Source organism: Zootoca vivipara, chromosome 8 (assembly GCF_963506605.1).
Source record: "Zootoca vivipara chromosome 8, rZooViv1.1, whole genome shotgun sequence".
In the NCBI taxonomy this organism is placed as follows: domain Eukaryota; kingdom Metazoa; phylum Chordata; class Lepidosauria; order Squamata; family Lacertidae; genus Zootoca; species Zootoca vivipara.
In genome coordinates this window covers 37216075-37238445 of record NC_083283.1, presented here as the reverse complement: position 1 = coordinate 37238445, position 22371 = coordinate 37216075, and the positions used below count along the sequence as shown (strand labels likewise).

The window sequence follows — 22371 nt, the reverse complement described above, 5'->3', positions numbered from 1 at the left end:
TGGCAGGAGCTGGGACCAAGCAATGAGAGCTCACCCCGTTGCCGGGATTCAAACCACCGATCTTCTGATCGACAAACTGTAGACTCTATGGTACAGAGCCTTTAAAGTTGTCTAAATTGGTGGCAATCTTCACATCTTGTGGAGGTGAAGCTTTAGGATTTGTAGCTCAATCAGAAGCACTTGGACATTTTAAGTGTGCATCTGCATCCTGCACCTTATGGTGGGTGCTTTAATGCACATGTTTGGACAAAGAAAATGTATTTGACCAATGCCTCTGCAACATGTGCTTCTGGAGGGCGGCATGCTTCTCTTATCTCTCCATCGTTCAGTCTTTGAAATAGCATGTTAAGTCAACCTGTGCTGAAGAGCTTATTGGATTGCTCTGGGCAAGCAAGACCCCATTTCTCAACCTAAGCTGCCTCGTGCAATGGATTTAAGACAAATAGCATGGTTCTGAATTTTTTTGGGGGAAGGAACTGTTATGAAAGTAAGACTACTTCGTGGGAAGATGTCACAGTTTGTTCCGATGTAAATGCCTGTTTGGAGAAAACAGGTGAGGTTTTCTTGGTGAATAATTAGTATTATTTTTGCTTCAAGAAGGTATCTTTCTTAGCACCACTATCATGGCTAAAACCCTAAATAAATTATCATTCATTGAAAAAAAAATTAGTGGAGGACTTCCTGTTTCCAGCAATGGGAAATGGCTGACTCCCATACGATCGGACCCGAGCTGTGCCAGTAATTCAGCGCTGATATGGGGGTAATTAGCCCTGGCAGACTCCCCAGGATGCAGATGACACCCAGCTCTACCTCTCTTTTAAATCAGAACCAGTGAAGGCGGTGAAGGTCCTGTGTGAGTTCCTGGAGGCGGTTGGAGGATGGATGGCGGCTAACGGATTGAAGTTGAATCCTGAAAAGACAGAAGTACTATTTTGGGGGGACAGGAGGCGGGCAGGTGTGGAGGACTCCCTGGTCTTGAATGGGGTAACTGTGCCCCTGAAGGACCAGGTGTGCAGCCTAGGAGTCATTTTGGACTCACAGCTGTCCATGGAGGCACAGGTTCATTCAGTGTCCAGGGCGGCTGTCTACCAGCTCCATCTGGTTGTCTACCAGCTCCATCAGGCTGCCTGCAGAGTGGTGCATGCTCCTGCCCACGGACTGTCTCGCCAGAGTGGTGCATGCTCTGGTTATCTACCGCTTGGACTACTGCAATGTGATCTACGTGGGGCTACCTTTGAAGGTGACCCGGAAAATGCAATTAATCCAGAATGCGGCAGCTAGACTAGTGACTGGGAGTGGCCGCCGGGACCACATAACACCGGTCCTGAGAGATCTACACTGGCTCCCAGTACGTTTCCGAGCACAATTCAAAGTGTTGGTACTGACCTTTAAAGCCCTGGCGGTTCCCTCATTGCGAGAAGGGAACCAGGGAACCAGACAGAGGGCCTTCTCGGTAGTGGCACCCGTCCTGTGGAACGCCCTCCCAGCAGATGTCAAGGCAGTAAGTAACTATTTTACTTTTAGAAGACAACTGAAGGTGGCCCTGTTTAGGGAAGTTTTTAATGTTTAATGCTGTACTGTTTTAATATTCGGTTGGAAGCCGCCCAGAGTGGCTGGGGAAACCAAGCCAGATGGGCGGGGTATAAATAATAAATTATATATTTTTATTATTATTATAGGATGCACAACAGCTGCTGAACTAGCCAACCTTCCAAATAATTCATACACAATCCAGCACAATTCTATGTACATTACCTTAGCTTTAATTGCATAATTATTAGTTTTCTATTACAGATGCATGATCATAAACATTGCAAGTGTTTTATATAGACTAGTCATCTTTGTATTGCTTATCAAATCGCTCTGAAAGAGCTCTTAATATATTTCCTGGCCGTTTTTGGTGTCTATCCTGAAGATTTTCAAGTGCAGTCTTGGTCTGTTGAAAATAAAATAAAACAGGAATACATTATATTGTAGAAATATATTGCAAAACAGATATTCACTGTTATAAATATCCATGAGAAAAAAAGCTAAAGGGATCAGATTCAGTAGCAGCCAGAATACTATTTTTTTCCAGCTACAGAAGCACAATATGTAACTTCTTTCCAGGATAAGCAAGAGAATTTATTTTGAGGGACAGTGCTATAAATGTAAATCCAGTCATTTGTATACAGAGATGTGTTGCATGAGAGTCCTTGTCCCTCAACCCTCAAGAGTAATTTTTTCAGCATGGAGGGTTGGGCAAGAGTAGCCAGGGCCAGGAAACCCCACTACAAAATTTCTCATCTCTCTGTGAATCCAGTCCTTTGTATTGATGTTTAGCCAGAACACTCTATGAGAATGGCAGAGAAACAGTCTAGCCTATGGTCAGGGCCGGTGCGTCCATTTAGGCGAACTAGGCAACTGCCTAGGGCACCAAAATAGAGGGGGTGCTGTTGGGCAGCCTGCCCGCCGCTGTCCCTGGTGCTGCCTGGGGCCGCCTCCACTGTGCCTGTGACCTGCTGAGCGGCTTCAGGCCGCTTTCCTGAGGCACGCGTGTGCCTCAGGAGAGCGGCCTGAAAACGCTCAACAGCTGACAGGTGCAGTGGAGGCGGCCCCAGGCTTGCGCTCCCTGCGTGAAGCTCCCTCGCTGCGCCTCTCTGCTCCATGCCCGGCTGGAGCTCCACGAACGAGGAAGAGGAGGAGGGCGCCGCGTCCATGGCGGCGGGTCTCTTTGCCCGGGGAGGTGCGCTGAGCCGCCGGTTGCCGCCGCCGCCGCTTCGCCCCCTCACAGAGCCGCCGCCGAGCTCAGGGAGGAGGATGAGGCGGCGTTTGCCCCGAGCGGCGGCAGCGGCAGCGGCGGTGGCTGCGAGGGAGCATCCCACCTTCGCCTCTACATGGCCTCCTCGCTCGGGCAGCTCCTCCCGCAGCGGCTGCGAGGAAGCAGGCAGAAGGAGGAGGAGAGAGGACGCCACCGTTTCCGAGGCCCAGCCCCGCGTGACTGAGGGGCAGGCGGAGGGCAGGGCCGCCCTGGGCTGGAGGGAAGGGAGAGCGCAGCGGAGCGCAGCGGAGCGCCAGGCCTGGCAGGGCCGCCGTCTCCTCCGCCACGAGGGGCTCCTCCGCCGCCTGCTTCCCCCAGCAACCGCCGTCTGTGAGGGGAAGGGGCAGGATGGATGAAGACCCTCAGCGCTTGCTCTTGTTTTAAAGCCGGGGCTCACTCGAGGGCTTGCAAGGTCATGTTTTTAGTATTAAAAAAAGAGAGACAAGTTGCCTCTGAGCGTGGACAAAGTTCCCCTCGTGCCTCACTTCGTGAGGGTCACAGCCAGTCCCCCTCGTTGCATCGCTTTGGGAAAGGGGCTCCCTGACTGACCCCCATGTGGCAAGAAAAGTGAATTCTTTGGGCTCCTCACATCCCAAATAAAACTTTGCTTCGCTCTTAATGCTGTGACGTCATTACTTCAAAGTACAGGTGCGTTTCTCTCTTTGTTTAAATAGCTCAATAAATCATCCCACTGAAATCTACCCATTTCTTACTCTAACCAGCCAAATCTCTATAAAGATTTTATAGCCCCATGATGGTAAACATGTAGCTGATGGGTTTTTGAGCAGTCGTTTTAAATTATGATCCATAGCAGCAGGGAAAGCTACAATTTTGCAGTAAAAGATAGGTTATTTAGCTTTATTTGCCCCTTTCTGTTTTCAAAAACAATATTTTCTTTTAAGAGAAATTGTTCACCATGCACTGAAGCTCACTTAAAAACACCACTGAAATATTGTGATCGTTCGTATATTGATTTTAGCCGGATCAAAAAAAAAAAATCCTACTTTTTATTTTTTCTACTTTTTTATTTATATTTTTTCTATTTCTATTTTTTCTCTTTTCTCTTTTCTCTTTTTTCTTTTTTATTAATGGGGGGGGGCAGAAGGTGATCTCGCCTAGGGCGCAAAAAACCCTAGCACCGGCCCTGCCTACAGTATATACTTTGTGCTGCTTTGTACACAGTAGTTTGCCACATGGTTGTTACTTTCAGCCATGTAAGGAAACCTGCAGAAATGCTATTGGGTTATATTTCACCAGTGCTTTTTTTCTGGGGGGACACAGGGGCATGCATACCCCTAAACATTTGGTGAATCTTTGTACTTTTGTTGATTTACTGTACTTCTATACTGCAGGCTACTTTCCATTTACATGGGGGTTACATTCTTAGGATCCACACATTTAAGTGAAATCATGTATATTCGAAACACCATTGAAAGAGCCTGCAAACTCACCCCTCCGCACCCACTTCAAAAATGTGACATTTTGGGGTCATTTTGGGTTTGGTGCAAAGCATGGTTGCAGACATATTGAAACTCTGCCTCAACAAGTTTAAGAATCAACAAGTTAAGGAGAGGGAATGCTGAGTGTGCAACAATAATGCACAAAAGTGTATATATAATGAAACCTAGCTCTGGTTGTATTGAAGGAAGCAGGCAACCATTAATTGTGAACAAGGCCTCACGTAAGAACAGGTGTATTCATTTCTGTAAGAACAGGAGTGTATTCATTTCTGCAAGTCCTCATGCTCCCAAAAATAACTGTACAAATAGTTACAACAAGGCGCATTCAGCCACAAGGACGAATTTGCTTTTGCAGCCAGGGCTGACCCCCAGCCTTCTGAAGTACCAAAACTGATCTAATAATATCCCACACATGAACAATAAGAGCCTGTCGCAGGAAGATAAAATGTTGCATGAATGAAGGCTGCACTGGTCATCTCAGATTGTCTTTAATGCTGAAAAGAACACACAATTATTATTATTTCTTAGGTAGTTCATTGATAGTGCCAGATTCAGTTCCTGTCCGATATTATTTAGTAAAAGCTTTTCCTTATTTGTGTATACATTTTTATGCATATAAAAGCTTGCTGCTATAGAGTCATGTATTAGAAGCTTAATAATGTCATTATTATTGAAACAGGCATTTCCATAATTATTAGGGTTTTGTGCAGAAGGTGAAAGGACCTTAGAAAGCTTTGTTATTATAATGTATCAAAAAGTCTATGCTATTAGAGAATATATATATATAATTAAGGTTCTCTGAATGGATCCTGCTTTAACATTTAAGCAATAAGTATTTTTAATAGTTATTGTTATTTCTATATGAGAACAAAGAGAGTAGACAGTCAGGCATGTCAAGACCAAGATAAGGAGTGCCAGCTAGATATTCAAGAACAGATAAAGGAAAGGGGAGGATGGTGGGTACCTGGAATGAAGTGATGGTCCTTGTTACTTTGTTGATTAGTACAAATTCCTGTAAATGTCTCTTAGCTTTCAATTTCCTAGAAATCACATGTTTTCCAAGAAATCAGGTGGTGGTCGCTTGCGAAAGGTATAAGAAAGTAACACACCCTTGAAGAGGGGTTGTGTGGTTTTGTGACACACCTTTTGCTAATGCCTGGCTTAGCAAAATAAAGCCTTTTCTCTTGAACCCAACCCAGTGTTGCTTGACTCCTTTCTCCTTGCAGGGGCACACTGACTGGACAAGGTCTGATAAGCTTAGAGTATAGATTGAGGAATTCAGTGTGCAGAATACAATTTAGAACTGAGAGAGGAGAAAAACAATAGGATTTTTTAAATGTTTTTGTATTTCCAAGTATAGAGTTCACTTACTTTTTCAGCCAGCTCTGTGGGAGTTATATTTGGATCATATGGGATGGGTTCTCCAATATATGTCCTCAATTTCACTGGAAACCCTCCATATATGGGAAGGAGTACACGTCGAGTTTTCTCATACAGCCATTTTGTAAGCCCTGTAAAAGAAAGCAACCACATATCAAATTGTTAAGCATTCTGTTAAGCAATTGCAATCAATCCATCCCAAAGAGGAAGAGTTAAATATAATATGAGTGCTTGGGAAAAGATATGAAACATATTCAATGCGCTCTTCTCAGCTCTTGGCAATTGGGGTCATAAGTTGTACAATAGACTGCAGAATATGGTTTGTTTCCTGCTCTGTTCCTGTCCATTTTGGGCTTCCTACCACTTTTATAGATTATAGCTTTGTTTTAACTCTAATAGAAAACTAAACAAAGGCATATTTACTCAATACTGAGGCAGGCAGCACAGATAAGTGTCCATGGAATAAACTCTGCTAGTAGGTAGACGATAGATAGTTGGTTTTTTAAAAAATAATAGTCTATTATTAAAACATATATTGCCTGAAACTGGATCTCTTGCTCAACCAAGAAACATAAGATATTTAACTCACTTGTCTTTCCAATGGTCCTGTATGTTTCACAACTGTTTTGTGTAAATATTGGGATGATGGGCTAGAAGAATGAAAGATGAAACAAAAATGAAAGAAAGGCAAGAACTGGATAATTACTTCATCCTGACCAACCCACCTTTATTTTTGTTAAGGACAAAGAAGAATGCTTCACATCTGGGATTATAATGAGAAGCAAGTCACCAATTACACAATTGACTTCAAAATATCTATTCAAATATCTCAGATGAAGAAACTTCACAAGCTGTCCCCCAGATTTTCAGGAATTTAAAAGGAAAAAAGGGGGCAAAGGCCATTTTTCTTATTAAACATTATTGATTTCAGTAGCTTTTTTAAAAAGCAGGGGTGGGGAATCCATGGCTCTCCAGATATCATTTGACCCCAAAACAGGATATTTGCCATCTTCGGCTATGGAGGATGCTAGGTCAAGGATGTCAACACAGTACGTCATATCCAGGATAATTGTGAGGGCAATGCAAATTGCCCAAAGATTACTCACCACTTTCGCCTCCAAAGCTAGTTGAGCAAAACCTGTGCGGTTACCCCACATTAAGCTGTAGTCATTACTAAAAATTGCTTCTCTAGCTCCACCAGGTGCAATGCCCAATAAATGGCCTTTCTTCAGAATTTCCACACATTCGGCTTTCGTGAAATCTCTCATTAAGATCACATCATAAAACATCTTCAGCCCTGAAAAAGCAAGCCCCAAATAGAAAAAAATGCATTTTACATAACTCTTATTTAGGAAATAGTGTGCATACTATACAAGTGCATACTATACAACCTATCCATTCTGAAGGAAATCAGCCCTGAGTGCTCACTGGAAGGACAAATCATGAAGCTGAGGCTCCAATACTTTGGCCACCTCATGAGAAGAGAAGACTCCCTGGAAAAGACCCTGATGTTGGGCAAGATTGAGGGCACTAGGAGATGGGGATGACAGAGGACGAGATGGTTGGACAGTGTTCTCAAAGCTACCAACATGAGTTTGACCAAACTGCAGGAGGCAGTGCAAGACAGGAGTGCCTGGCATGCTATGGTCCATGGGGTCACGAAGAGTCGGACACGACTAAACAACAACAACAACAAAGGATTTCATGGAAGGGGGACTTTATGCTAGTTCCTCTTTTGTTCACAAGTTCTGGCAATAGCCTTTTGTTTTTTGGAAAGCAGGTAGAGTGAGGTTGAGTCCTGAGGTGATCACCTTTTGGACAAGTGTTCCTCCAGTCAAGTCTGTAGTACAATAGATTGATATTCAAGTTTGCATCATGATAAAAAAAAAAACAGCCCATGGTGCCTTGCTGGACACTCCAAGTCTTCAATCCCTATAGGCTGCTTGGGTTTTGGATACAGCAGACACACATAGGCAGATACACACAGAGAAAGAGAACAAAGAGGAACCCATGTTGTTGGAAACCTGCCTCCACCAGCAGAAGCCCATCTTTTCAGCTAGACTGGAGGTTAGATGCTCCATTAATTTACCGAATGGAATGCACCCCAACAGAGCTCTCTGTGCTACTGGGCCTGTTTGGGCTCTGACCTCACTTGTTTTGCTTTATTTTTAAAAATTGACCTATGTGTGGTGTCATTGTTTCCTGGTGTGGCTGCTGTTTGATGATGGGGGGGCAGTGGAGGGCCATGAACACTGTGCAACAAGGATGTCACATGTGTTAGCTTGCAGTGTCACATGGGGGCATAAAAGCTGTGCCTGGGAGTGCTTGATTGACCATTGTTTAATGGGTTGGGGTTGCTATGAAAGCCGTGGACATGTATGTGGGCTTCTGCTCTTTTCCTGAGCTGTAGCTCCCACCACATCCCAAGTGGTGTAGGAATACATTGAACTTTCTCACAGGTGGTTTACTAGTGAACACACTCCCAAACAGGATTCCATTCTATGCATTGTTCTTCTCAGTAACATATATCCATCTTTATCCCTCCTGAGGGGACCATCAAGTTGGGGACCCAGTTTGTTTGTTTTTACACCTTGTTCTATTCTAGCATTAAAGTCAACAGCAATTATTATATGAGAACCTGTAGACGTAGTGTAGAAATCCAATGACACATTATCCGTATTCCCTCCATTTTTTTTATCCCTGAGGAAGAATGTAGACAATTGTATAAGAAAGCATGAAATTTCTTTATGGAAGCCTTGAGATTACTGGGGTAAAAAATGGCATTCGTGTAGTTATTTTAAGGTCAGTTAATGTTCACCTGCAATCTGTGATCAAGGGCTAGAAGACCCAGGTCTACATGCTTTACCGGAAACATAAAGGTAAAGGGACCCCTGACCATTAGGTCCAGTCACGGACAACTCTGGGGTTGCGCGCTCATCTTGCTTATTGGCTGAGGGAGCCAGCGTACAGCTTCAGGGTAATGTGGCCAGCATAACTAAGCCGCTTCTGGCGAACCAGAGCAGCACACGATAAGCCGTTTACCTTCCCACCAGAGCAGTACCTATTTATCCACTTGCACTTTGACATGCTTTCGAACTGCTAGGTTGGCAGGAGCAGGGACCGAGTAACGGGAGCTCACCCCATCGCGGGGATTCGAACTGCCGACCTTCTGATCGGCAAGCCCTAGGCTCTGTTCATAAGATGCCTGAAACATTATTGGGAGATGAGGTTGAGGCTGTAAATGACCCAAAACAAGTCTGTAGTTTTCCACTTCCTTTTAAAATTGACACAGCCCATTTGGATTCTCTACTGCCAATGTCCAGATTACCACTGAAACCATGAGAAACAAAGATAGGTATATGAGTGGACTTCAAAACAAATCCACTCCAGAATTATAGAATGCATCTTCCTGCTAGGACTTATGAATACACAGTTAGAACAGTACTATGGAACTTTGTAACAATATATGATTACGGCATGTGAAACTTTTATATGTATGAAAGGACCCATTATTACCAACAATAGAAGAATGGCTGTTAAAACTAACAGACTTAGCTGAGATACTGAAATTGACATGTTTAAGCACAGAAAAGTCATTGTTAAAATTTGTTAAAGATTGGAAACCTCTTAGAGACTTTATGCGAGAAAAACAAAACAAAATAATGACATTTGGTTTTGAGAATTGAATATAATGTTTGTTTATAAAAAGTGCCTTTGTTGGGAGTAATATTGAAGTAGATGAAGTGAATATTGTTTATATATAACAGACAGATAAATTGCAAGTCCCTTATCTTCTGAATTTTATTTAGCTCTCTTTTATCCTCTTTTTTATTTCTATTTCTCTCTTTATTCCTTTCTCCCCCACTTTCTCTTTATATTTTTATTGTATTTAGAGCAAAGTCTTAGTATGGATAAAAAGGGGAGAATATATTTGATATTAAGTTTTATATATTTCTCTATAAAACCTGATAAGATTTATTTAAAAACCTTACAAAATTATAGAATGCATTTCCTCATGACAACTCCTTAGCATACTGATGAAGATCATATGGAATAATAATGTAGAATTGTGGCGGTTGGTGATACCAGCCCCCAGGAATGATTTTGTATTGGGAATGTGCTGCTATACAGTTGCAATTGAAATTATTTAACCCCCATTGTAAATTCATTTGGATGATATAGACCAGGGGTCCCCAAACTAAGGCCCAATCGCCTTCTAAATCCGGCCCGCGGATGATCTGGGAATCAGCATGTTTTTACATGAGTAGAATGTGTCCTTTTATTTAAAATGCATCTATGGGTTATCTGTGGGGCATAGGAATTTGTTCAAATAAAAATTCAAACTATAGTCCGGCCCCCCACAAGGTCTGAGGGACAGTGGACCGGCCCCCTGCTGAAAAAGTTTGCTGACCCCTGATGTAGACCTTTGGAGTATGACATTTAGAGGACAATATAATATTGACAGACCCTTGCTCAGCCTTGCACTGGGTCATTTGGCTTGAAATGCACATTGGTTTGTCTTCCTTATGGTGTGTTTTCTGTTGAAAAATGCCCTGAAGAAAGAAATGAATTGGAGATAATTATTCATCCTGTATTCAATATGTTTACTTTCAGGGGCTTGGTGAGAAATAACCTTTCCCTCCACTAACTTACTTTTTCACCTGCTGCTGCTATTTTATTTATCAGTGGGTTTTTTATCTGCTTGCATGATACACTTTTTATATATTACAGCATTGTTTTATATGTTAGAGAGCATTGTTTTATGTCAGATTTAACACATGTTTAAATACATAATTTAAATATAAATAAATTACCTGGAATCCCATACAGGCCATGATCAATTACTGAATGGCACAGCCTCCCTTTCTCTCTATAAACTTTTGTCAAAAATAAGGTATAGCCAACAAGAATAATTGAGTGATGAAAAATAACAATCCCTGGTCCTTTAGGGAGATGTTCCATGCCAACAATTTCATGACCTGAAAACCAAATGAAATAGATAATTTATTTACCTTTCAACAAAGTAATATTTATCGAAAAGTTTTACTGGAGAAAATCAGTGTGGTTCAGAAAACTGAACCAGCTTTCTGAATACTGGGTCAGGCATCCCCAACCTGCAGCCCCCCAGATGTTTTGGCCTACAACTCCCAGGATCCCTAGCTAACAGGACCAGTGGTCAGGGATGATGGGAATTGTAGTCCAAAACATCTGGAGTCCCAGTGGTAGGGGTACTTGTACTAGGTTGTCAGCTACACATAACAGGACTTTCTCTGTGGTCGTCCCAGAATTAATGGGGGGAAGGGGAATTTCTCCTCTCATGGAATGTTCCTTCCTTGCTTTCATCCAGGCGCAGATGGAAACAGTTTTGCCCAGTCTTTGATTGAGCTATTTTCTGTTTTAATCTACTTTTATGATCAGGAAAACCGCACCCTCAAAGTCCCACTATACAATTAATCACATTGGCTGTGTACCCACTACACACATAAAGCCAATCTCTCTCCCTTTCCACAATCCATGAAACTATTTTAAAAGGGCTTTGCTAATTGTGTCTCTGTGAAGTGTAAACAACATTCTCCAGGTTTCTTTTGGAGAGGAGGCATGCTTTAAATGTGATTAAATGTATGGTGTTTATGCAGCCACCAACTGACCCTTTCTTCTGTAATATGTCTTGATTTCATAGCTCATAAAAAGTTTTTTTCTTTATCATTGTTTATTACATATATAAATATCCATGCCTTTGTTTTGATCCTAATGGAAGCAACTGGAACTTGTAGCTGTTGTGACCCTGAGGTGGGTTTAGAGGTCCAGTCCTGATGCACTGTGGCAACTATCGTTCCAGTGCTTCAAACCTGAAATTATCATACTCAGTCCTATGAAATTATATTGGATCATAAGGTGGAATTACTGGTATGAAAGGAACATGTACTCACCATGCAATATCTTTCCAACTAGCTCTACAATTTGACCCATAACATGCCTTGGCTTGTCCCAAAATTTGCTATAGAAATCATTTTCTTGGTAGTTATTCATCTTCTTGTAAGCATAGAAATAAAATGAGATGGCACAGCCACAAAGATAAAAATATAACCATAATGAATAAATCAAAATTAGAAGCAGGAATAACCACAGGGGGTGGATCACAGTGCTCAGGTATTCTTCCAAATAAGTAAAACTAATCCAGCTCATGGTTTCCTGATCTGAAGCACGAAGTGTATGCAAATGAAATAAATAAATCAAGTGAAATTCACCTCAGTTGTGATGGTATCATTCCCCCCAATGTTTACCTGGAAAACAGAAAATGCTGGGATGTAAATGGGCTTATCAGCAAGTCCAAGAGAAAAAAATTGAGCCTGTAATTCTCAAACAGAATTTTGACATAATTTGTTTACAGGAGACACACATTGCAAAGAAAGAAAGAAAGAAAGAAAGAAAGAAAGAAAGAAAGAAAGAAAGAAAGAAAGAAAGAAAGAAAGAAAGAAAGAAAGAAACCTAACTAACAAAAAAATAGGTTTGGACTTTATATCAGCCAAGAGTAGGGAGCTGGTATTTTATATAAAACCTGCACTTGAACCAAAACTGATCAAAAAAGAAGATTAAAGTAAAAGGAGATAATTTCACATTAGTAGGTATCTATGCACCAAAAGAGAATAAATCAGATTTTTTTTTAAAAAAAAAAAAGTTGGGGGCAGAGTTGTTAGATTATGCAGATGGAAAGATAATATTGATGGAAGATTTAAACGGTGTTCCCTCGTTAGTGTTGGATAGGACAGTCAGAAAAAAAGGAAACAAAAGAAGGTAGATTGCCAAAGGCCTTTTTTGAAATGGTAGAGACTCTTAACTTGGTTGACATATGGGGAATAAGACATTTGTTGGATAAACAGTTCACTTTCTTTTCTAATGTGCATGAAAGCAGTGCCAGGCTGGGCACTATTTGGATGACAGAGGAGATGGAATTGAGAGTTTGAAAAATAGAAATAGAACCCAGAACCTCAGATCATAATGCCATTGTAATGGAACAACAAAGAGAAAGTTAAACATCATTTAGGTAGAGACTAAATGAAGACATATTAGAGGACCAATATTTTGTGGATAAAGCAAGGAAAGCTCTGGGAGACTATTTTGAGCTAAATCTGAATAAGGAGGTTTCATTACAGATAGTATGGGATGCCAGCAAGGCAGTTATGATTGGGCTGTTTGTCCAACAAAATTCAATAAAAAAGAAAGAAAAGGGAAAAGAGAAAAGAGAAATTTTAGGTACAATTTTAGAAAATGAGAAAGAATTAACAAAAACTAACAAAGAAACAGTAAAACAGTCGATTAGGTTGTTGCAAACACAATATTCAATGGTTATTAATGAAGAAATAGGATAGAAAATTAAAAGATGCAAACAAAAATATTTCGAGTATGCCAATAAGTCAGGAAAATTATTGGCATGGCAAATAAGGGGAAATGAGTCAATATATATATATATATCAACAAAATAAAGGCAAATGGCAAGATAACAGAAAAACCAAGAGAGATTAGGGTATCCTTTGTACTTTACTGATTTATATAAAAAGGGAACAGAAATGATACCAAAGATAGAGGAATATCTTAAAAAGAGTACCGTGTTTCTCATATTATAAGACACGTCTTATATTTATTTTTTCCTCAAAAAAATACACTATGGCTTATTTTCAAGGGATGTTTTATTTTTTTCCTCCTCCTCCTGCTGCGGCCGGCATTGCTGCTGTGCCTATCACTATGTCTTATTTTCGGGGTATGGCTTATATTCCTTGAATGCTTAAAAATCCTGCTATGGCTTATTTTATGGGTATGCCTTAAAATATGAGAAACAGGGTAATCTACTGAAAATAAAAACAGATAGGTTAGCAGTATTAAATGAAGAAATAACAGGGCAAGAAGTCTTAAGTGCAATAAGTCAAGCAAAAGTTGGGAAATCACCTGGACCAGATAGGCTATCAGCTAAGTATTACAAGAAACTGAGTGAACAGCTTGTGAACCCTCTAAAACAGTGATCCTCAACCTTGGCTCTCCAGATGTTTTGAGACTACAATTCCCATCATCCCTGACCACTGGTCCTGCTAACTAGGGATCATGGGAGTTGTAGGCCAAAAACATCTGGAGGCCCAAGGTTGAGGACCACTGCTCTAAAAGATCTGATGAATGAGGACTTCCGCTTGGGGCGCTGTAGAAGATGGCTGAAAATAACACCTCTCTGGCTCCCATGGGGTAATCAGAGGCTGTAATGGGAGTAAGCAGCCTCCTGAAATCTTCCCGGGGGGTACGAGAAGATGCAGTCTCATCCGCAGATGCCCATCAACCAGCTTTGACTTCGGAAGGAAGGAGGGGCTGGGCGCACTGGATGGAAAGCCCCCGTGGGAGTCTGGATCTCCTGGATGCTGATTCTATGAGCAAACCAGGCTCCATGGCTTAAGAGAAAAATTGGATATAAGTTGTAGACATGCTTCAGACGAGGAAGGAAGAATTATGCTGCTAAGCTCAGCCACTGAGAAAATAAAGGATAACAGAGGAATGTTTACATCAGAGCAAGAAATGGTATGTGAGGGAGTGGAAGGAGGGGTGAGAACTCTATAGCTGTGCTTTACTGTGTTTTACTATCTACTTAACAAAACTCCCCCCAGAAGACCGTATACAATATTTACAAAGCAAGCGAGACTGGAAAGTTGGAAATTTACTGAGAAAATATGGTTTCTTAAATATATAAACTGTGTGAATTGAAAATATTAAAAACCAAAGTTTGTATTTTTAGAGTTGCCTGGAATGTGGCTAAAGACTCCCTAACTCATGGACATCAAAGAGAAGCAATCTCATTAGCAGCTGGAAACTTGTCAAGAAATTTCTGAGACATGACGCAGTTACAAATTAGAGTTCGCCATATTGGAGACAAAGCCGGCTACGATAACAGTCAAAGGGGGAGTGAGCCATAAATAAGACATTAGATTATTTGAATCTGAAGAAGTATCTGTGTATCTGAAGAAGTGTGCATGCACACGAAAGCTCATACCAAAATATAAACTTAGTTGGTCTTTAAGGTGCTACTGAAGGAATTTTTTTATTTTGCTTCGACTCAGACCAACACGGCTACCTACCTGTAACTAAGACATTAGATGTGTGTTTACAGTTCTGACCTAGCAAAATCTCCCCTGGAAAGGCTGTATTGAGTAGCTGCTTGGAGAAATCATCACAGAGGCGTAAAGATTTGATTTACTGGGTGGGGGAGGTGTTGGGATGGGGGGATGGGGGCAGGGGGGCCTCAATTATGAAAAAGGACTGCCTTTTCTGTCCTGCTTCACCCAGGGGTCCTCAGGTGGCAGGCGGGTACCTGGGTTTGGAGTGGGGGGGAGGGTAGGATGATAAGGAAAGAGAAATATTGGAAAAGGATTAATAAACTATGATAAATGAAATTGCTAAAGATGATTATGAATTGAAAATCAGTAAGGGGGGATGGGGAAGTCCACAAGACAAAGATGAAGAAAAATGAATGTCTAAAAAGTGATTTTGTATTATTTGTTTGTTTTTTGCTGATTTTTTCTTCTTTCTTGTATTTTTGTTTTCTCTTTGTTTTTCTTTTTTTGTTATTGTGTTATTGTGCTTGGAGGAAAATTGAATAAAAAATATTTTTTTAAAAAAAAGATTTTATTTACTGGGATTGCTTGAAGATGGCAGCCGCCGGCTGTGAAAATGACTTTTGGATTTCTGGACTGACTTGGCAAGATACCAGCGTGCGAAGAGACAGTGCTAATTTACAGAAGGGAATCATAGGCATAAATTCACACAGAATCATATACTGTTTGGTTAAACTTGCTTGCTGGAATAACTCAGTGACTTGAAAGAAGATAGAAGGATAATAATAGATTATTGGATAAGATCTGGACTATATTGAATAGAAATGCAGTGACTATAAGAGGACTAGGCCTTCTGAGTCTGAAGCATGGGAAGTCAGATTAAATATGTATAATTTGGCAGAAGATTTGGATTAATTGTTTAATTGATATTTGCATAATTTGTATAATTTGAAAATGGATTAGATATTTAAATTGGAAATTTAATAAAAATGTTTATTAAAAAAAAAGATCTGATGAATGGCATTTTAAAAATAGGGAAGGTTCCAGAGACATGGAAAGAAACATATATATAATTCCAAAACAAGATTCAGATTTGATGTCAGTTAAAAATTATAGGCCTATTTCTCTATTAAACAATGGTTACAAACTGTTCACGTACATCTTAGCAAACAGATTAAAAAAGGCTTTAGAAGAATATATTCACAGAGATCAAGCAGGGTTTCTACAAGGTAGATAAATGAAAGATAACATAAGAAATATTTTGAATATAATAGAATATCTGAAAGTTAGAAATGAAAAACAAGCGGCCCTAATGTTTATAGATGCAAAGAAAGCCTTTGATAATATTTCTTGGGACTTTATGAAACAAGTCCTAGAAGAGATGGAATTTGGAGAAAAATATATGAGGGGAGTCCGTGCTATTTACTCAACACAGAGCAAAAATAATTGTAAACAAAGTGATTACAGAACAGTGTGAGATTCAGAAAGGAACAAGACAAGGATGTCCGTTATCACCACTTTTATTTATCATGGTTCTGGAAGTTTTAGCAAGGAATATTAGAGTGGATAAAGAAATAGTAGGTATTAGGAAAGGTAAACATGAATATAAATTAAAAGCTTTTGCAGATGATTTAGTAATCACTGTAGAAGAACCAAAGATATGTCTCTCAAAGGTAATAGAAAAAATACAGGAGTCTGGTCAAGTACCAGGATTTAAACTTAACAAGAAAAAAAACTAAGCTACTTCTTAAAAATCAAAAAGAAGAAGAGAAGAAAGAACCATCCCAAGAGTTAGGAATTGAAATTCATACAAAAGTTAAGTACCTGGGATAATGGTTAACAACGAGAAACATAAATATATATAAGGATAATTATGAGAAAATATGGAATGAAATTAAAAGAAACCTAGAAATCTGGGGAAGGATGAATCTTTCCTTGTTAGGCAGCAATAAAGATGAGTGCTTTACCAAAGATGCTATTTCTATTTCAGATGATCCCGGTGATAAATAACAATATATGCTTCAAAAAATGGCAAAAAGATATTTCAAAATTTATCTGGAATGTAAAAAGACCAAGGAAAAAACATAAGATACCGGTACCAACAGACTGATCAGAAGGTCAGCGGTTCGAATCCCTGTGACGGGGTGAGCTCCCGTTGCTTGGTCCCAGCTCCCGCCAACCTAGCAGTTCGAAAGCACGTCAAAAATGCAAGTAGATAAATAGGAACCGCTACAGCGGGAAGGTAAATGGCGTTTTCATGTGCTGCTCTGGTTTGCCAGAAGCGGCTTTGTCATGCTGGCCACATGACCTGGAAGCTATACGCCGGCTCCCTCGGCCAATAATGCGAGATGGGCGCGCAACCCCAGAGTCGGTCACGACTGGACCTAATGGTCAGGGGTCCCTTTACCTTTTACCAACAGACTTAAGAGACTTAAAAGTGTTAAGGAAAGTAGAAAAGGAGTTACTTATTTCCTATACTGAGCCTAACCGCTTGACTGAACTTCTGTGGCGCAAACACAACACCCAACAAGGAGGGTGGGGAGAATGGTGAGCTGAAGGCTGGAAGCATTTTGGGATACACTGCAAAGTGCCTCTTTCTGGGGATGTGTTGTGGGATTGCAGCTCTGCTGCCAGGTACAGATGCTGAAGGCACAATACCCAGCCATTGCACAATACCCAGCCACCATACCCAGCCATTGCATTTTTGTCTTCAAATTACTAAGTCATCTGAAGACCCATTAGGTTTACATAGCTGAATTGAATATTTCTGATTCTACTCTATTTTCACTACATTCTTCAACTAAATAGTTTGAGAAAATAGGCAAAAAAGTGGGGGGGACTTGAAATCACATCTACTTTGATTCCAAGAAGGCTTTTGTGCCTATAATTGTAATATGATATGGAGGAATTCAATTTCTGCTTCTCAGTGTTATAATAGCTGAAAAACCATAAGAGCTCAAGCTCCTCTTTTTGCGCAGCTATGAAAAACCAAATTTTACCTTACAGGAACTGAGAATTAACACAACTAATAGCACATTTGCTAAGGTAAGAGGAGACTAGATTATTCTTGGAGCCCCTTCCAGCTCTACATTTCTATGAATCTATAAATAAATTTTTTTTACTTACATTCCTGGCAAGTCTAAACTGCCTTTGCTTCAGTCACCACTCTGTAGAAGCACCAGCAGTCCTGTCAGGTGCACCTTTTCATACTCTAATTTCCAGCTGTATTGAGACACGTCTGTTTCTGGGTTGGCTTAAAGAGACTGTGATGAGTGTCCCATTTGTATGAAGAGACAAAGCATTGTGAAAACGAGGGAAGGCTTAGGGAGCCTGCTGTTCGGAGGTTTTGGATTATTTCATGTAATCAAACATGAAATAAGGCGTCACACCTACAATAGCATTAATATGGCACAATAACATATTATCTCCCTTTAATGGTAGTCTCTCCCAGTCAGGTATAATATGTACGTTGTGTAATACATAACCTTAATAACATATTCTATTACAATATTGAATCATAGTGCATAAGTAAAAGCTTTTTCATTGGCACTTGATTGACTCTTCTACAGCAAATGAGAATTTCATTAACATCTACTGGGTTTGAATACTGAATCTCAAGTAATCACCCTCAGTAATCAAGTCGACTCCAATAAACTTGACCAGTCACTTGTGCTCCAGGCACTTTCTGTGATCTCCAATACCATCTGTTTGATCCCTGAAATTAAATGCTGCCATGCTGATTTTACTGCAGGCAGCTGGTTGAAAAGCTTCTTCACTAGTTGCATTGCTTGCTCAGGAGCAAAAAAAGTTCCAGGTTGACCTGCTTTGACATCAAAGGGTCTCTGGTATTCGGTACATGTTCAGTATTGTCAGGTGGAGGCGAAGGAAGTCCAGCATCCATTTGTCAGTTAAGTCAGAGCAATGTTTGCATACACATATGCTGCTCTGTTTTACTCTCTTTTCGCAGAGGAGAGGTATTCCTTGTAACAGAGAAGTAGTATTTTCCTGCATTAAGCGGGATTTGTCAATGGGGAAGAAATAATGTGATGCAGTCACAGACACACTAAAAACAAATATCCATGGGAAGTAAAAGGCAAATAGAAACAAAAAAAAAACACGTTTCTGATCTTCCCTAAAGGATTTCTGCCTTCCCACTCCCTTGCAAGACCTGAACTGGGCTATGTTCTGTCTCTTCTGTGAACCTTTAATTTACTGAGACAGTCTCATGGTTGCCACAGAGGCCATGAAGTCTGAGCTGACCCAGGACCTACAGGTTTTGTCGTTTCTTCATCTGTATGAAGAAACCAAGCATTGTGAAAAAGACAGAGGGCTTGGTGACATAATGTATGGAGTCACACCTGTATTTCATATTTCAGAATAACATATTGTGTAACACCAGTTATTGACTAAGGTTTAAAGGTAGGATTTGTGACTAGTGTGTCACCACCTTTTCCTGGTAGCTTCTCACCCTTCAAGTAAGGCACAAGCAGTGCTGGATTTAAGTATAAGCTAAACAAGCTATAGTTTGGGACCCCACTCTTTTTAGGGGCCCCAAAATAATTAAAGGGGAAAAACCACTGGATGTACATTTCCAAAATATAAGATAAAAAACAAATAAAATAAAACCTACATACACTTAGTGCTTAATAAGTATTTCCCTATTAATACCGTATACAGTACTTCATCTTAATTGTATTTCAGTTCAACAATTACTTTGATAAAATACATATTTTGTTATGTGCAAATGGCTTTAGATACCTATTAGGTTCATAAATTACCATATAACATATATTCAACACAAAAAACAGCAAAAAAAAATGTTGTTGACAAAGGACAGCTGGACATATAGAGGGCCCAATTACCTTCAGTAGCTTAGGGCCTCATCAAACCTAAATCCTGCCCTGGGTACAAATGTATACTTCCAGATCCCTTTAATGGGATACCCCAATGTTTGGAGGGGCAGGTGGAGACTACAATCTCCCCTCCATTCAAGACAACGGATTGCCCCAATGCCCAACCGAGCAGACAGCTCACCGAAAAACACTTACATCTACATCCACGCCCTAATGCCTTTAATCATATCTGGCAACCAAATATTGTTTCCTGATAAGGAAAGATGCACGCCATCCGGCCTAAACAGGGTCTCGTCCAAGAATGTGATCTTGGGGTGGTAAATCACTCAGCAACCCCACTGTAGTATGTGGCGCCTCACAGCGTGATTAGCCTTTTGCCAAGCCCAGTTGATGCCCACTGGGTCTGGGTTCTGCCATTGTCTCTCCAGAATCTCGGACCAGCCTAGGCTTATGGAGGGGTACAGGTTGTGCGATGTCTGCAAGTCCTCGATTATAACCCATGTTAAATCAATTTAATTGTGTTGGCCCAAATTGTCCCCCCCCCATGAATGAGCAAAGCATCCAGGGGCCTTTGGGACTCAATTCTTGCCATGACTAAGAGCATAAATTCTTGCAGGTCTGGGCTGCTCAGATGGCCAGGGGGTGGACCCGAGGGAAGCCTTCCTGCTTCGTTGGCACCACCCCCTGGCACAGCCCAAGTCCCAGCACAGAAAGACCATTCATATTCTCCCTTTGTTAAATTCCATGTATTGGGAATATAATTCAAAAGGAAATTTTCCTCTGGAAATTTAAGATTTTTCTGTACTGTCACGTTAATCAGTTCCATTACCCTCTCCCATAAATTTACCAATGTGGAACATTGTATGAACGTTGCTACTGTGTCCCTTCTTCTAGCAGATCAAGATAATCAGGTGACAGACAAAACTACAAAAAAAGTGGGGGCAATTAGAATGAGAATTATTATTTGATTATTGATGGAAACCTCCAAAATGTATTTTGCATAGTTAAGTTTTTACCTCTATCTTTTATTTTATTTATTTACATTTTATTTTATTGCTATGGCTAGTAAAGGTAAAGGGGCCCCTGACCATCAGGTCCAGTCGTGTCCGACTCTGGGGTTGCGGCGCTCATCTCACTCTATAGGCCGAGGGAGCCGGTGTTTGTCCGCAGACAGCTTCCGGGTCATGTGGCCAGCATGACAAAGCTGCTTCTGGTGAACCAGATCAACACACGGAAACACCGTTTACCTTCCCGCTGGAGCGGTCCCTATTTATCTACTTGCACTTTTGATGTGCTTTCGAACTGCTAGGTGGGCAGGAGCTGGGACCGAGCAACGGGAGCTCACCCTGTTGCAGGGATTCGAACCGCCAACCTTCTGATCAGTAAGCCCTGCCTAGACTCTGTGGTTTAACCCACAGCGCCATCTTCAGTACATTTTATTTTATTGCTATGGCTAGTAGCTGATGCAAATAAAGATTCTTCTGATCTATGTTTTTAAAAAGCATTGCCCCTATTAAATCTCCAGCAGCTAGATGTTATAGATAGCCCTTTCCTAAACAAACATAGTCAAGTCCAGTAAATTCTAAATATTTTTTGTTCTATGAGTCTTAGTCTAAGGTCCAGAGACACCCATGTTGTAGAACTTAGCACAGGTTCCCATTGCTTGGCCAAGATTGACATCCCTAAATGATTATTCTGCTCCTCTCTTAATATTTGCCTATCAAACTGGTATGCTTATAATAAACACTTGTGTAAGGTTATAGTGGATTTTTTTTTGTTACATGTGAGTTGATAAGCTGTTTTAATAATAATGGAGCCTCTGAGCCTGTAAAAGCTGCTAGTCCATAGATGGTAGCTATGGGGTTTTATGTAAGTGTCAATTGAGTAGGTTCTCTTTCTGTGTTTATTTGCTTTTTATTGCCTCTGATGAACTGCAGTGAGATTTAAATAAAAATAAAAAATCCTTCCAGTAGCACCTTAGAGACCAACTAAGTTTGTCATAGGTATGAGCTTTCGTGTGCATGCACACTTCTTCAGATACACTGAAAGTGTAGTGAGATTTGTTTGAAGTTGTGGAAGGGTGTACCTAAAATATTAGGTCAGGTTAGCCATATTGATCTGAATGCTGTTGGTATATCCCTGCTATCTATCATGCTATCTATCACTGTTGTCAGTTTGAGCTGTGTTTGTAACAAAAGGGAGCCATACCGGGGTGAAGGTGTCTGTGGAATTTAAACAATGATACTCCTAGTACAGTATTTGAAACTCAACCTCCAAATGAAAGATAACAGTGGATCTAAACGTACTGTCTAAATATACAAACCAGTTAAACAAGACGGAAAGAAACAGCAACCTCATACTATCAAACAGGTGGGGAGAGGAGAAAGAAACTTTGAATTACAGTTTTGGCAGCAGGGGCTTTCGAAAACTTGGGTGCCAAGGGAAATAAGATTTTAAATCACAAACCAGACTTGTGAATGTGGCTAGGAGAACTGGATAATCGGTTTCCTGTAACCTGTTCCGTTTCTCCAGATGAGAAGATATTTTGCGTGTTGTTGTATTTTCCAAAGTCGCCCTTGGGCAATGCTGTGTTGATAGAGCGGTTTAGGGATTAACTCGGGGGCTTTGTTGCCCAATAATTGAACTAACAAGACTTCCAGATACGAGAAAGGGGAGACGGTAAACCTTCTTCCCAGATATTTACAAAAGTGAGTGGCTAAGGATTTTAGCAGGCCTCGAATAAATCCAGCAGAGTTGAAATAGAGTACCATATTTTTCCATCTATAGGA

General features: G+C 40.7%; 2 protein-coding genes across 5 annotated transcripts in view; both read right to left on the bottom strand.

Annotated features, from left to right (window-relative positions):
* The window catches only part of LOC118078338 (monoacylglycerol/Diacylglycerol O-acyltransferase-like), a 36271-nt gene extending 18289 nt beyond the window's left edge, over positions 1-17982 (bottom strand). Inside the window, exon 1 of the mRNA XM_060278195.1 lies at positions 17856-17982. The gene's annotated coding sequence lies outside the window, so the exon portion shown is untranslated. The remainder of the gene's footprint in view (positions 1-17855) is intronic.
* On the bottom strand, positions 1741-17983 carry LOC118090195 (monoacylglycerol/Diacylglycerol O-acyltransferase). 4 transcript variants are annotated; one of them, XM_035125602.2, is made up of 7 exons: positions 17856-17983; positions 11571-11924; positions 10455-10619; positions 6747-6937; positions 6230-6290; positions 5632-5771; positions 1741-1936 (listed from the first exon to the last, which is right to left on the bottom strand). In XM_035125602.2, the coding sequence occupies exons 2-7, from the start codon at positions 11824-11826 to the stop codon at positions 1832-1834; spliced, it is 918 nt and encodes a 305-aa protein (XP_034981493.1). In that variant the 5' UTR covers positions 11827-11924; positions 17856-17983; the 3' UTR covers positions 1741-1831. The 4 variants fall into 4 exon arrangements, with proteins under 4 accessions (XP_034981493.1, XP_034981495.1, XP_034981494.1 ...); XM_035125604.2 differs by having other exon boundaries at positions 11889-11924; XM_035125603.2 differs by lacking the exon at positions 17856-17983 and adding an exon at positions 16697-16715.
* Positions 17984-22371: the final 4388 nt, after the last annotated feature.